This window comes from Siniperca chuatsi, linkage group LG11 (assembly GCF_020085105.1).
Source record: "Siniperca chuatsi isolate FFG_IHB_CAS linkage group LG11, ASM2008510v1, whole genome shotgun sequence".
NCBI lineage: Eukaryota > Metazoa > Chordata > Actinopteri > Centrarchiformes > Sinipercidae > Siniperca > Siniperca chuatsi.
Window position 1 is genome coordinate 7,633,968 of NC_058052.1, and position 15,718 is coordinate 7,649,685.

The 15,718-nt window shown below is 42.2% G+C and overlaps 2 protein-coding genes across 7 annotated transcripts in view; one reads left to right on the forward strand and one right to left on the reverse strand.

Moving 5' to 3' along the window:
* Positions 1-8,582, forward strand: part of march5 (membrane-associated ring finger (C3HC4) 5) — a 33,372-nt gene extending 24,790 nt beyond the window's left edge. For 2 of the 4 annotated variants that reach the window (XM_044215228.1, XM_044215229.1), the window contains exons 3-6: positions 3,338-3,468; positions 3,764-3,947; positions 4,242-4,408; positions 6,615-8,582. In XM_044215228.1, coding sequence (XP_044071163.1) covers positions 3,338-3,468; positions 3,764-3,947; positions 4,242-4,408; positions 6,615-6,731 — 599 coding nt within the window. In that variant the 3' untranslated portion in view covers positions 6,732-8,582. Of the gene's footprint in view, positions 1-3,337; positions 3,469-3,730; positions 3,948-4,241; positions 4,409-6,614 lie in introns of all 4 variants that reach the window. The other 2 variants (XM_044215230.1, XM_044215227.1) reach the window with 2 other exon arrangements.
* Positions 8,583-8,641: 59 nt separating this feature from the next.
* The window catches only part of ide (insulin-degrading enzyme), a 30,333-nt gene continuing 23,256 nt past the window's right edge, over positions 8,642-15,718 (reverse strand). For all 3 annotated transcript variants that reach the window (XM_044215210.1, XM_044215208.1, XM_044215209.1), the window contains exons 22-25: positions 14,743-14,804; positions 12,238-12,310; positions 12,067-12,134; positions 8,642-11,010 (exon numbers count right to left, since the gene is read on the reverse strand). In XM_044215210.1, the coding sequence (XP_044071145.1) occupies positions 10,915-11,010; positions 12,067-12,134; positions 12,238-12,310; positions 14,743-14,804 (299 nt within the window). In that variant the 3' untranslated portion in view covers positions 8,642-10,914. The remainder of the gene's footprint in view (positions 11,011-12,066; positions 12,135-12,237; positions 12,311-14,742; positions 14,805-15,718) is intronic.

Consider the following 15,718-nt stretch of genomic DNA (forward strand, 5'->3'; position numbering starts at 1 on the left):
TGGAGGCTCGTAGTGACCTGACTCCATACTAAGACACGTCATGTTGGTTTTTCCTTTAATTTATCACCCATCCGTATTTATCAGTCTGCTGCTGACATGGCCAGAGGGGAAAGTGTTCTTGAACCAAGTCCTGCTTTCACAACGACCAGTGACTCAGTACTGTTTTAATAGCACTTCACGGCTTTATTTCTCCACTAGACGTGTCTACATCACTATTTTAAAAATGGCATTAGAAATGTCACCCTTCCCAAGAGACAAGCATGTTTGTTAAAAAGCCCTTTGAAATGACCTTTGAACCACTTTTAGAGAGATGTGAGATTGTTTTACATTTCTGTATAATAATCCGTCATCAAATGTATGAAGGTTTTAATGGCTCAAAACTAAACACACTGTCAGGTTATATGTGCTTTTGCAGACAATATTTGGATTCTGATTAATATTACTTTTGCTTGTCCGAACTTATAGTATATTAAAGCCCCTGAAAACCTGGCTTCAAATCTTTATAGCCTTTTCTATAAATTGAAAATATTCATATTAATAAATAAGCAACAATCAAAGCCTAAGTCCGTACTTATTAAACAGTGTGTTTATCTGCTTTTAATGTAAGCTTCAACCGTTAGCATGTCCAGCTAACTAGCTTACAACTCTACCCACAGTGCAGTAACTACATTATTTGTGGGGTTACAGGTTACTTGAAAAAAAAGCCCTGTTCATGTCTAGAACATCTACAGTGTAGTACTGTGCTGGTCCTGGTCCTGGCCTTGGCCCTGGATGCTTTTAGAGTGGAGGCTAACAGTAGCGGCTCTGTGCTGCTGCTCTATTAGATTTGAGGAAGTTTACATTCCAGCAACCCTAGCCAAACATGTTATCCGAGACAGCGTTACATTTGCCAAACACATTAGTCGTCATCCTTAAAGCCTTTACTCTTGTAACGTTAAAAGTCAAACATACTGTTTGAAAATACAAACAATCGCTTGGTCAAGTGTGTAAGCTGAGCAGCCAAACAGGGTTATAATAAAAATGAAATAAGAGTCTGATGTTACATTTTTCCTTATCATACCTACACTATAATACTAGCTCTAACCAGCTCTACACTGCAATGCTGAGTGAAACAGCTGGAGATGCCGCTTTTAACCGACTCATGGAACTAATGGTAACTTAATTAGCTAGCTAGCCACAGCTGATCAAATCTACCAGCAACAGTTGTCAAAATCAACGGTTGTGGGGTAGAAATGAGAGGTTTGTTTTTGTCGTATCACTTTCTGAAATCATGGAATCATTGTTTCAAAAATGACTTGAACTGCAGATGTGCCATGCGAGAACACAAAGCTTGACAGGTGTATTAACAGTAACTAAGGCTTAGCCAACCGTCTAGCAGGGCTATTGAATTACAAATTCAATTGGGCCAGATTTTAAAACCAGGAAATGTAGATGGGCCAGACATTTTCAGCAGCCTATTTAAAACCTTTTTTTGTTTTTGTTTTTTTTTTTTGGTTATGGTAAAATTTTAAAGCAAATTAATGTAATAAAGAATAGCAGGCGTTTGGAGATGGTGGTAAAATAAACAAATACTTGCCAGTCCAGGCAGTGTTAAACTGACGTTACCTGTTTTCATTGTCAAATCTGCGTTTCAGGGTTGACTGAGACATAATTTCAGTAGAGCACTTTCCTACAATGTTGTCTACATGTAGGTCAACACTGATTATAGTAAAAAGGTGTTTGAGAAAATAGGTTTTCAGGGTCTGCTGTGGATCTTACCTTGCAGTTTGAGTTTACTTGAGTTGCACTGCAACATACAGGCCCAGCGCTGCGTTTTGTGCGCAGTCCCTCTGGTAGCGTCCCCACCCCGCTCTCCTCCCGCTGACTCCTGGGCTAGTTATTAATAGGATGTGGATGGGTCTGTCTGAGTGAGGAAATCAGGTTGCCTTCCTGTAAATATTGCATGATTTCCCTCGAGTCAGCCTGGAATGCCAGAGAGAAGGATGCAGCAGAGAATTTTCTCAAGTTTTTGTTTATTTTTTTTATGTCGTGCTCCTGATGTCAGACAGGGACGTAGGTGCTCAGAAGGCAGGTTTGGACTTCAGTCGAATCTGTATCACATGCTTGTCGTGATTCGGCCCAGTTTTATTTCATCTTGGTGGAACCTGCCTGAGAGGCTCCTCCGTGTCTGTCAATAACCCTGCAATACAAGGTGTGCACCACACCTGGCCTGCTTCAAGTTTCTTTTTATATAACTTTCACATGACTGCATTGGTGTCATTTTTCTTGTTGCAGTGGAAGACTGCCTGACCACATGTTTATTTAGTGTGAGCTTCCTTGAGACTTCATTTAATTCAGGCTCTAGGCAGAAAGGGAAACTTTGCGGTTACAGGTCCCAGTGCTGGTTAAATCCCTGCGTCTCTTTAACTGCCAGCTTGGCTTTTACACAAGACATACAGACAATGATGGCTGAGTGAGAGGTATGTGTTGAGTTTGGATGCTTTTCTAGTTCCTGTGTGGGTGTTTTTAGTTTGTTTGTTTTTTTTGTTTGTTTTTTTACCAGCAGGAGTCTCATGACCTCTGCTGTACACTCACACACTCTCACGTAAATGACATTTAGAGACACTGTAACACAAATGTGTTTGAATGTTTGCCAGTGACAGGATGTTCATGTGTGGATTTACATAAACCTTTTTGCACTGATGTTCACTGGGATTAAATTAAAATAGTCCATCAAATATTATAATATTTCTGAGTATTTATATTTCTAGTCTCACACATTTCTGACCTTGTAATAATAACATAGTCTGAAATGGTAAAATGGCAAACTGACATCAACAAGGTTAATTGACTACAACCTATGTATGTTATGTTCAGAAAAAGGTTCCACAGGTTATGAATGGAACTGTTCATGTCAAATTTTACAGAGCTAGACTGCTAAATCAGCCAGGCCGCTGTCAGCTTATTTCAGATATATCAGTATCGGTGTATATGTTGGCCGATAAATAACAAGAAACTGCAGAACAGTAATGCCAAACTAGTTCTGAGGTAATTTAGAAACAGTGTCTCATAGTTTGTTCACGAGAGCACTGACAAGTTGATCTTCACACTGTAAAATATCCTGCTCAGTATGTATATCATTCAAAATTCCTTTAAAAACAAATCTAAGGGATGTGTATCACAATTGTTTTGTTTTTTTTTTGTTTGTTTAGAAATTACTATCCGCTGGCGTATTCTAAACTTCCAAATATCGATATCCGTATCAGTCGGGCTGTACACCAAACAGTGGTAAGAAGCCCTTCAAAATGAGTTGCATGTGTACCACTTGGTCTCACTCTCAATGTTTTCCTCCCATCAGGTCCCGTGGTTTACGTGCTGGACCTGGCCGACCGGCTCATCTCTAAGGCCGGCCCCTTCGCTGCTGCTGGCATCATGGTGGGCTCCATCTACTGGACTGCTGTCACCTACGGAGCGGTCACTGTCATGCAGGTACGACCACCGATCCCTCCTGAGAGGCGTTGCTTTATAATAGGTCTGTTTGGATTAGTTAATGTTGTGACTTAGTGGCGTGTACGCAAAAGCAATTTTACAAAACTGCAAATAATGTGCATGTGGTTAGATATAGTGCTGGTCAAGTTGCAGCAGCCTTTTTTTGTGCTCCTCCATTGCGCCTTTCTTTGATTTTATTTATTTATTTTTTTTCTTTCTCATTTGTAAGTAAATGTCAACCAGATTCACTCCTCTGCTGTAGTTTTCCACTCTGACCGTCCTGTCTGCTCTTCAGGTGGTGGGCCATAAGGAGGGCCTGGATGTTATGGAGCGGGCCGACCCTCTGTTCCTGCTCATTGGCCTGCCCACCATCCCCGTCATGCTGATCCTCGGCAAGATGATCCGCTGGGAAGACTACGTCCTGCGTCTCTGGAGGAAGTACTCTAACAAACTGCAGATCCTCAATAGCATCTTCCCAGGTCAGGACACACTTGTGTAGCGTGCAAAGCCCGAGCACTCAGAAATGTACTTATTTGTCTTTCTGCTACTTTTACTGTTGGCAGTCTTGAATCTGACCTTATTCAAATATTGCTCTCATTGTGAGACGATGTGGCTAAGAGCAGGAGCTGTAACTCTACTCTATAGTAGTGTGTTACTGCAGTTAGGGCACAGTCTCCACGACCTCTCAGCTTATTAGATTAGCTGTACTCAGGCACAAATACAACCATGTATGTTTCAACTGGCTCCCTGCCGCTTTCTGTGCGTCTCCGCAGGGATTGGCTGCCCAGTTCCTCGTATCCCGGCAGAGGCCAGCCCCCTGGCAGACCACGTGTCGGCCACACGGATCCTGTGTGGCGCTCTGGTCTTCCCCACCATCGCCACCATCGTGGGGAAGCTCATGTTCAGCAGCGTCAACTCCAACCTGCAGAGGACCATCCTGGTGGGTACAACCCGAAACTCGTCCCACACCCAATACGGAAAATACACAGGAATGAGTTTGATAATAGGAGCATCTGACTGTTGACAAGTCAAAATTATAGTCACAGTATTACAATCAAGTGACTATATGTCACTTGATTGATCAAACCCTGTTGATCGTATGTGTGGATGATTGATTATAATTCATAAATCTGAATAATTCTGTAGGTGTTCAGGTGAGTTAAACACTTTCTACATGCTCCCCTTATTTTGCCTCTTCTGATTTGAAGGGAACACAGCAACAATGCTAGTGAATAAATGATTCCAGTTCAGCTAGTGCAAAACATGAGCCATTCGTACATAAGAGAACCCCCCCAGCTCCTCCCTCACCTAGCGGTGGGGGCAGCGAGGTAACCAGAGTGGCTCATGTGATCCGGGCTGCACCGATACCACTGAACACTCTGTCCTCATCTGCTGAGCTCTGCGAGACAGACCGCTGCTGCTGACTGAAAGCCCTGTGTAGCCAAAGCCAAGTTTCACTTTTGCAGGAAGGAGGAAGGAAGGCCTCGGTTATTTTCCAAAGACGTTCAGACAGAATTCACGGGTCCTGTAGTGAAAAAACATTCTGGAGGAACAAAAGGAAAATGTGATGTGTAATGATTTGGTTACTTCGGGGCCGTACTTCGATGTCCTTTCTCTCTTCGTTTTCTCCACCTTAGTAATTTCTGCTTTTTATTTAAATTCAGGAATATTGTTTTTTTTTCAGTATTATCAGTATTGATAACAGGAATAAGCCTCAAAATGGTTCTGTTTAAAATAAATCAGTTGTAAATATTTGTCATTCCAAATAAACAGTAACCTAACCACTACTAAAGTGCACATATTAGAGTAAGAAACCATCATAATAGTACAGAGAATTCTTAAACAAATAAATCAATAAACCAACCAAACGTGCAGTGACTTGATGGAGTCTCCGCTGGTTGCCTGGCAACCTCACGGTGACTACAAGACTTCAGAAGGTTACTGCACATGGCCGAGAAATAGTCCGACACAAACCCTGCTGTAAAAACAGATAGTTGTTTTTACACTCCGGTTTTTGTACAGATTAAACAAACGAAACGTGTTAATTAGCTACTTTGTTTTTTGTAGAGATTAAACAATAGAGCTATATAACATGCTAATTAGTGAGTTTAAGAGGTGCTGGTGCAATAGATGGATTTTATTACCTTCATACAGAGCCGGGTTAGCTGTTTCCAGCCTTTATGCTAAGCTAAGCTAACCAGCTCAGGGCTCGACAGTTAACGGTTGCCATTTTGAGAAACTGTCAACCAATCCTTGGTCTTTGGTTGCCATCAATGGCAACCATTTTTTAACATAAAAAATAGGCACAGCAAAACGTGCACCCCAAAATATATAAAATTGCAATATTTGTTGCTTTAGTGATATTTAAATATTGCTGTTACAGTCCAGACAATGCTGCGCGTGCACCTGTTTTAGAGACAATGGCGAAGCAAATGAAGTTGTTTGATTTTTTTTTAGGGATCTGTGAAGAACATGACAACAGCTGCGCTACTGATATTTCGTATGTCAGGAATTAAAGTAACTGTAAAGAAAAAATGGCAACCGTATTTTCAGTTTCGGCAACCAAAAGCTGCTGCCTGGTTGCCAGTCTGGCAACCACTATTAAAAGTTAGTGTTGAGCCCTGCAGCTGCTGGCTGTAGCTTAATATTTACCGTACAGACACAAGAGTGGTGTCAATCTCATCATCTAACTCTTGGCAAGAAGGCAAATACGTTTCTTCCCCAAAATGGCGAACTGTTCCTTTAACACAGTTCAAACTGTTGGTTAAAAAGAGAGCATCCACATGCAGCCCGCCTGCTGCTTTATTCAGAGTTTGCTACATGCTCCCACACATCAGGAAAACAGGTTGGAGATTTTTTTTTTTAGGGATTTTCCACACCGACATTTACACTGAAACAGCTCTTTGTTTATTTCGTTTATTTAATGTTTATTTCGACCCCACGTAGACAAAGAGTACAACTCCAAGTAATATCCCTCGCTCATAGCTGGACAGGAAGCAACCAGGAAGATCTCCTCTGTTTACCTGTGTATGTGTTTATGGGACGTCAGGTGCTGTCAGTCAGCGTGGAAATGAAAGAGGGGAAAAGCTTTGATGTCTTTGCCCTCTGTCAACGCACTGTTTTTATTTTTTATTTATTTCCTGCAGGGAGGCATCGCCTTTGTGGCCATCAAGGGGGCGTTTAAGGTCTACTTCAAACAGCAGCAGTACCTGAGGCAAGCCCACCGCAAGATCCTCAACTTCCCCGAGCAGGAGGAAGCCTGAGGAGGCCGGACGACCCACACACCCGTCGGAGGGGTGAGGCAGGGGCGGGTATGAACTGTCAGACTCTGAGCAGGAAGTGTTGGTGAAACAGACTTAGGATCAGTGCCACCCTTACTACCTACTCCTCCCTACACCTTGTGGAGTGACTCATCGCACCGTCGCTGACATTCATGCAAGGATCCCCACCGCCGCCGCCACTACACATCGTTTTTAAACGTTTGACGCTTTCATAAGGAGAAGGCGGATGAGACTTGTGGACACAGACTGGAGCATGTTTGCAGTCAGTGTGCAGTTACACACACACACACACACACACACACACGCATTAACACGCACACCACATTTCTTCCCCAAGAACTCGTGTAGGGTGGACGTGCTTCTACAATCACATAACTAATACTTATTGTAAACTTAATGTATTTTAAAGGGAAAAAAATGCGGGGCATGTTTAATTAGTTTTATAATAATAAATAGTTGTTTTATAATTATTTTGCAGATTTGAAAAGCCCCCTTTTGCCAATGTTAGGGGTTTATATTGAATGAGGAATAATGTTCAGTGTGTGCAATGTATTAATGATAACAATAAAATGTGTTGTGAATCATGATGCAGTACATTACCCACAACCAGGAAGCATTGAGAGAAAGTGTCTCTCTGTTGTCTCACTGAGGTTTAATCTTAATGCTACTCTAAAGATAACTATCTAAAACCTAACCCACTGACCACAGATAGGACATTAATATACAGGTGTGTTTTAGACTGCATTATTTGAGGGGTGTTCACATGCCTTGGCAGTGTTCACTTTGGTTGTCTGTAGCTTTATCTCCTTTTTTACAAAACGCTCTTACGTGATGTTTTAAAGCTTCAACGCCCGCCACAGCGCCCCAGGTTTGGTCGAGCCTGTTGCCATGAAGACCGTCTGATGGGTGGACGGAGAATATATGGATGCTTTGGTCAGTGACAAAGCATTTTGAAAGCTTCGGGTGACTCTGATGCTGCACTTTTCACTGGGAGATGTGAAACAAACACTTCAGCCTGGACTTTTGCTGTCGGGGTTTTATTTAACACACACACACACACTTCCCCGTATTTCTCCCAACACGTGATGATCGGACCGTGTTGCCTGAGTGTGAACTGTAGCTCAGGTCAGACTGCGCCTCTGAGGTCCTTACCACGCAAACATAAATGAAACTTGGACACTGGTAAATGAAAAGGAGTCACTGGCGCAGTCGACGTTCTGGCAGGAAATTAAAGGGTCAGTTCAACCAAATGACAAGCCACATTTTCCTCACTTGTTATCTAGCTGTGCAGATTTTATTTGTCACCTCAATTGCCTTTACAAAAAAAAATACATTTTTCAGATGTGATTTGGGACCATTTCTAAAGTAAAAAATTAAAACAGCTTTTTTTTTTTTTAATTAGTACTGTATCTGCATATGAGGTATATGTGAAAATAGGGCTTTTTGTAATTTCAGTGAACTGACTCTTTAAACATAGCACTACATAATAGTAAATAGATTTGTTTTAAATCATTGGGAGCATGATGTGATTTTCAATTTCACGTTTTCATGTGGCAGTTATCAGAAAACTAAGCCTTAAGTTGCTGATTTCTGCCTCTCAAAAAGGAGCTAGGAAACATCAGTATTTGACTTCCTGTGAAAAGGCACGACGTATAGCCGACCACTTGGAATATTTAACCTGCACATGCAAACCACAGCTTCCCCAATACATTCACTGTAAAATCTCCACTCTGCCGAAAGAGACGTTGAAGTCTGAACTGTGTTGTAAAGACGTCGCTTCTGACTTTGGAGTTCTATGGTGTCAGTTCTGTGAATAAATGTATTTTTCCAACATTGATGTGCACGTGTTGCTATTGTGGGGAGGGAAATGTTGCATTAAAAAACACACACTGTTCCATTCAGTAGTTTATTAAAACACACAGAAAACAAAAAGAACAAACTGAAAATGTCAGCACTCCTGTATCACCGGCCCATGAACCCCAAAGACATACAAAAATTTAAAGATTTTCTAAATGTAAAGCAACCACTAGGTACTTCAGAAGGTAAACAGTGCATGGCCCACCCAAGCCTGATATGTAATGGTGCTAGTTTCTACTGAACATTGCATGAAAACAGCTCTGTCACCGCCCCCAGGTGCTGTCAAGCTGCTGCCTGTGGAAGTGAAAGTCTACCGAATGCTGCTGCTGGTTGTCTTTGGGTTTTGGCCACACAAGGCAATAGTGCCTTTTATCAAAGTAGCAGTTGATAATGAAGTGGGGCCTCGTTTGTAACTTAAAATAAAAATAATTTGAAATGGTTTTGATCTGGTTGAGACGTAGTAAAATGCTGGAGAACATTGAAGAAGCTTTTGATACAGCACAATCATACAGGTACTCCCTTAAATCGTTCTTTAAAAACGATGGAGCATCATGTGAGTGAGCGATGCATTAGGCCTGAGAACAGGTATTAGTGTGGAGGAGGGGGGGGGGATAAATCAGAACTCTGTTTTTTGGCTGTCTGAACAGGGTGATTGGCAGCTCCACCAGCAGTGGTTTGTTACAGCAAAGCTGGTTAGCACCTGAGAGAGCAGGTCATGCTTGCGCGGCCCTGACATCACTATCCACGCACCACCAGGCGCTCGGAGCGGACACGGTCCTCTCCACGGTTTAGGCTGGAGCTTGGGATCAGTGTGGATCCAGCTGCTGTAGCTACTAAGCAGTACATCATTAAGTTTATTGCTTAGTGAGAGAAGTGCATATATTCAGAACAAAACCCAGACTAGTGCTCGTCTTCGATCCCCTTCAGGCATCAACATGAAATGTTGAAACTTTTGTTTTTTTGCAGAGGAAAAAGGCTAGCTGCTTTTTGACATCTATGCTGTGAGAGCCAGTGCACGGTCCAGCAATTTGGGGGGGGGGGGTTAGATCCTCCAGGATTCTGCTCCGGATCAGACCAGGAGCAGCTCAGTGCAGCCAGATACAAACTAACTGATGCCCCCCTGGAAAGGCACAAGCTGCAGAAAGTCTCTGTGAGTCTCAGACACAGAGTGTAAGAATAATGACAAGCTCCCTGGAGCTCATGAAATAAAATGTAAAAAATACTGTTCGTCTCTACAGCCGTTATTTCCTTTCAGTTTTACAAAAATAATTTGAAGACCAATAAGGATTATGAACAAAGTACTAATGTAGATGACATACTGATAAAAGTGTTTTTATTTTTAATCAATCACTAGTAAAGTTGAATGTAAAAAAAAAACAAACCCCCCCCCCCAAAAAAACAGCATGGAGGTACCCCTGAGATGTCTGAATTACATACTACTGTAAAATGCAATAAAACAAACTAAATAAAAACTATTTTCATGGGCATGGATCTCTGAAATTAGCAAATTCAAACCGCTCCTCAGGGTCCCAACATTTTACCAGTTTACAAGCAAAAACATTTCAAAACCTGTGAGGATTAAAATCATAATAATTATAAAAAGGCAGCTATTCTTCAGAAATGCATCAATTTGAATAAAATATTCCATTTGACCGAGTGCCTCTTTTGTGATAACATTTTCAGGAGAGTTGTGGAGCCTCAGAGAGTTACACGGAAAACATATCAGTCTGACAAATAAAAGAAGGACCTTCGTGGAGCTACGGTCTCTTAACCTCTGCAGCCCCCAGTTCATCACAATAAACCAGCTATCCATTCTCAAGCAGCACGTCTCTGGATAATTCAAATAAAACACCTCCTACTGTGAAGCTTCTGCAGTATACTTGAACCCTTTTAAAAAAGGGATCTGGCCCTTGTCTTTTTTTTTTTTTTTTTTCCCCCACCTTGTTTCTATTTCCTCTACAACAGCCAACACAGTATTGTGATGCGAGTGAGTGTTGCGTCTCCTTTTAGAGACTTTTAACATGAGGTGAGTCTGGTGTGACCTCTATCGTCATCACAGCTATGTCGACGACCACGGCTAACTTTGTGTTTCAAATACACGCATTTGTTTCCAAGCATCTCTTCTAGTGGCTCCAGCCCGCCACACGTGCACACGTGCACACACACACACACACATTCACATGCACCCGCTCAAAACACACACACACACACTTGCTAATGCAGACTCAGTCAGATGAAAGTCTTCCTGGCGGGGGTGTCGCCCTCCCCAGCGCCCCCATGCTGCTGTGTGTCGACCTGCCAGCCCCACTCACAGTTTGGCAGCCATGAAGTTGATGTGAGGCTTGACCAGGGGGAAGAGAGGCAGGCTCCTCTTGAACTCCGTCATGTCCTGAACCAACGTGGGCTGCGAGGAAAAGAGTCGGCAGGTCAGAGCGGCATTCCCACTGACGTCTTCGCGCTATTCTGCTCTGTCTGTTCCTTTGAGGACGAAAGCCCTTCCTAAACGGCATTTGGTGCTCATAGCAAAAAGACCTACATGCACATTGTTTCCTTGGTAACCAGTTAAGGTAACCTACACTGTTAGTGCTTTCTAACTTAGCAGAAGCGCCTACAATGAAGTCAGTGTGCTTGTATCAGCAACAGCTGCTGCTACTTTTTCTTCCTTAAGCTTTCGTTCTGTTTTCACTCGGCTTGAACCACTTTTTCTAAGAAGTTGATATTTTCTCAGTTTAGAAAAACAGGCCCAGCTTTTTGCTTTTTTCCTGCCTTGAGCAAAATGTCTTAACCACCTTAAATACAGCAACAGAGAATTACTGCAACAGAGACGCACACCACAGCCAATCTGAGATGGTGTACATTCTAATATGTTTCTTTTTCAACAAATCCCATGAAAGGCCCAAACCCAACAATGTGTTAGATTGTCTCTCAATACTTTCTGACGTCCCTACCCTGTCTGTGGCTCTCAGCCCCGAAAGGCATGACTCTGTAAAAACAGGCCACAAATATATATTTAAAAAAAAAAAAATTAAATAAAAGTAATTTACAGTAAAACAGCTGGGCACCGTAGTTACATTACACAAACTGGAGTAAATGGTGGATTTCTTGTGGACTATTTTCAGCTGCGGATTAATACACATTTGGTGCTCTAGTGAGTATTTCTTACAGCAGGACGGTGTGTGTGGGATGAACTCAAAATAAACTATAGTGTGTGTGTGTTTATGGTAATGAAGGAACATGTCACCCAGTGCAACAGTGTGGCTCACTGATGTGTTTTAATAGTTTTGGGACAACAATGGAGCGGTATGGCACAGAGGAATAATTTCCTCTCGTTGCCTTTTGGACAAGAGATGCAAATGTCGTATAACACAAATCTGAATAAAGTGAATATGTCTCAGTAGCTAGGAAAGCAGTCAGGTTAATGAATGTAGAAGCAGAACTAAAAGAATATGATGATCATTACCTGTGGCAGGGAAGGAGCAGGGGCCAGGTTGACATCATTCTGAGCGGGGAACTCTCCCACTATTGGACCTGGTAAACAAGAGAGTGACGTACAGGTCAACCTGACACTGAATGAACCCACTGAGGGTCTAAATGAAGGCCATGAAACCAACATGCGAACACAGATACTCACAGGAGTCCATCTCTCTGGACAGGACATGCACGGACACCTTGTGTCTCTTCGGGGCTTCGACTGTCAGCCGATTCTGCGGGGACGCAGACAGACAGGCGGGGTGATGAACAGTGTTGCTGGTAGGCTCTTTTTTTTCATGACAAACTGCATCATGACAAAATTTTGAGTTTCATTCATTATTTAAATGGCCACATATAGTTTTGGGGGAAAAAACAAAAACATAACGCCATCAAATAGTTACTGTAGGTAACTGGAATGACTCATCACTATGTTAAAAACTCTTTGGAAGAGAGCATTGCTACCACAGAAGAAGAGACTCTATGCGGTCTGAATGGCCGTGTGTTTTTCACAGCGAGTCTGGGATCAGTTCTGACAGCCCTGTGGAGATTTAGCTACACAGTCGGGCCTCATCACTGTCTCGGGATGGAGGATTATATTAGACTGAAGATTTCGTCTGCAGTCAGACAGCGTCAACTTTGGAGACCAAAAAAGAAAAAAAAAAGAAAGAAAATGCCCCTTCGATTGCAGCTGATATGACATTAGAAATGCATTAGGTTTATTCTGCATGTGGCCTGTAATGGCTTCTGCAGGGCTGAGATAATGCCAATTCTTTCAGCGGCTATGTGTCTTTGGCCCTTTATCCCCCTTGAAACAGGCTGGCTGGCTGTCATTATGGCAGCTGATATGCTGTGAGCGTCCTGTGTCAGTGTCACCTCCACGGCTATGAATAGAAGCGGGAGGCAGGAGGAGATGAAAGCTCGGGCGGCATACTGAATCCAGTAAAACCATGTGTGTCTGGACACACACACACACACACACACGCAAACACATGTAGAGTAGGTGGTGTGCTCATGCTGTATACTGGACAGATACTGCTCTTTTATCAAAAATGTGATTATCATGCAGTCTTTGAAATGGAATGTCTCCCCGTTCCTGCCGCTGAAAAACATGGTATGGTATTGGCCCGGTGATGAGCGGTGCCTGGTGTCCTCCAGACATGATGCTTGCCGTTCAGGCCAAAGAGTTCAATCTTTGTTTCATCAGACCAGAGAATTTAGTTTCTCATGGTCTGAGAGTCCTTCAGGTGCCTTTTGGCAAACTCCGGGCGGGCTGTCATGTGTCTTTTACTGAGGAGTGGCTTCCGTTTGGCCCCTCTACCACACAGGCCTGATTGGTGGAGTGCTGCAGAGATGGTTGTTCTTCTGGAAGGTTCTCCTCTCTCCACAGAGAAACGCTGGAGCTCTGTTAGAGTGACCATCGGGTTCTTGGTCACCTCCCTGACTAAGGCCCTTCTCCCCCTCCTCGATACAGTCGTGTCTCGGAGGTCTACAGACAATTCCTTGGACTTCACGGCTTGGTTTGTGCTCTGACGTGCACTGTTAACTGTGGGACCTTAGACAGACATTTGTGTGGCTTTCCAAATCATGTCAAATCAACTGAATTTACCACAGGTGGACGCCGATCAAATTGTAGAAACATCTCAAGGATGATCCGTGGAAACAGGATGCACCTGAGCTCAATTTTGAGTGTCACAGCAAAGGCTGTGAATACTTATGTACATGTGATTTTTTCGTTTTTTTATTTTTAATAAATTTGCAAAGATTTCAAACAAACTTCTTTCACGTTGTCATTATGGGGTATTGTTTGTAGAATTTTGAGGAAAATAATGAATTGAAGACATTTTAAAATAAGGCTGTAACATAACAAAATGTGGAAAAAGTGAAGCGCTGTGAATACTCTCCGGATGCACTGTAGAGCTGTGAATATAACATTTATCAGTATACAGTTAAAATATGCATCTAACAATGACTGATAAACCTCATGAAATATTTCATTACTCTTGCATGTCATAAAACGTAGGCTTATTGTTGTAATTTATGTAGCCGCCTCCTAATGACACCTCTGCTGTCAATACAGCATTAACCACTGCCGCAAAGTACCACAATTAAAGTCAAATGAGCATCGTAATTTAAGGCTGTTCAAATAAAACTGTGGCTGTTGGGGGAGTAATGCACCCAGGGAGTCATTTCATAAACATCATGTCGTTATTTCCATATTAAATGATAAGATAACATTCTCAAAGCTCAGATTTGTTTGGCGTTTATGGTCAAACAACTCTACAACGTGAAGATTAGAATATCTCTATATGACCTCTTTTAAAATGGAAGCTATTAAACTAAACTGATTCTCAGCTAACACCTTCATCATCCTATGTCTCTATAGAGAGTCCGAATGGCCCTGAACATGAATGATGTTTCAATTTAGAGGAAAAAAAAAAATTATATATATATATATAAAATGCAATAGAAATAAGCAGACAATGACGACCAGCAGTTGCCTTAAAAAGTCAATAATGGTTTGAACCAAATACAGTTGTCAGTTTGAGCTCAGGCCTAGAATTGAGTGAGACGATCAGTAGAGGACAGAGACGTGTCCCCCACTGCTCACTGTCTGTCAGATGTATTCAAGGGAAGAGACATCATATGACAAAGTTGTAATACTTACTCTGTAGAAGTGCATAATGTTTTCTTTTGTCAAAGTCTTCAGATGTGCCACTTCAATGTTATCTGCAACACAACAGGGCAAACTAAAGTGTTATTAACATTATCACTACTGTAGCGCTCAAAACCTGAGAACATTTTAGCCCGTATACTACGGCTTGTGTCAACTTTACATGACCACAGCTCATTGTCCAAACCACACCGACAGTTTCTATTGCTTACCTTCGCAGGCAGCCAGCCGTTTCAGTTCATGTCAATGAGGTTTAAACAATAAACTTACAGAGACTTTGACCAAAAGTAAAACTGACTGACTTTCACTAGTATTAAGGAACTTCAAAGTTGTTAGTGGTGCATAATAATGCAAAAGAAAGCACTGGGTGTTTAAAACAGTGTTACATAATAGTGTGTTCAATTGCTAGTGGAAAGCTCTGAGACTTGAGCTGCCGAGTATCATTTTCACGATATTCATTTTTGCTTATTGTTTGAAGATATTTTTAAATCAACAAAGTCTCCACTGCCATTAACAGTTTGATGGTAAACCAAAAAACTGATTCTAACCATATTAAATAAGCATCTTTTTGCACAAAATGTTAAAAACAATAACTTAATCAAGCAAAAAGAAAATATGAACTAACAGCACCTCACAGTTAGCCCGTGGAGCAGACTGTGTGTAAGCTCTGACTAATGGCGTGTGTTGTATGTTTTTCTGCGCCCTTGGCGTTGAGCGTGTTAGCTGCCCTCGTTCTCCCTCCTCCCCTCCTCTAACACTGCTAGTATCAGTAATCACCACCACTCCCTTGGCAGCCTTTCAGTGTTGCCATCACTCAGGGCTTTAGGCAGATTACCAGTGAATCATGCCCATTACAATCCATTATGGCACTCAGGAGAGTGCTGCAAGAGAGGTGTGCTACGGCTGCAGATTATTTCAGGCTTTAATCAATCCCAATTTGTGCAGCCCTAAGCAACATCCCGCTCACCTT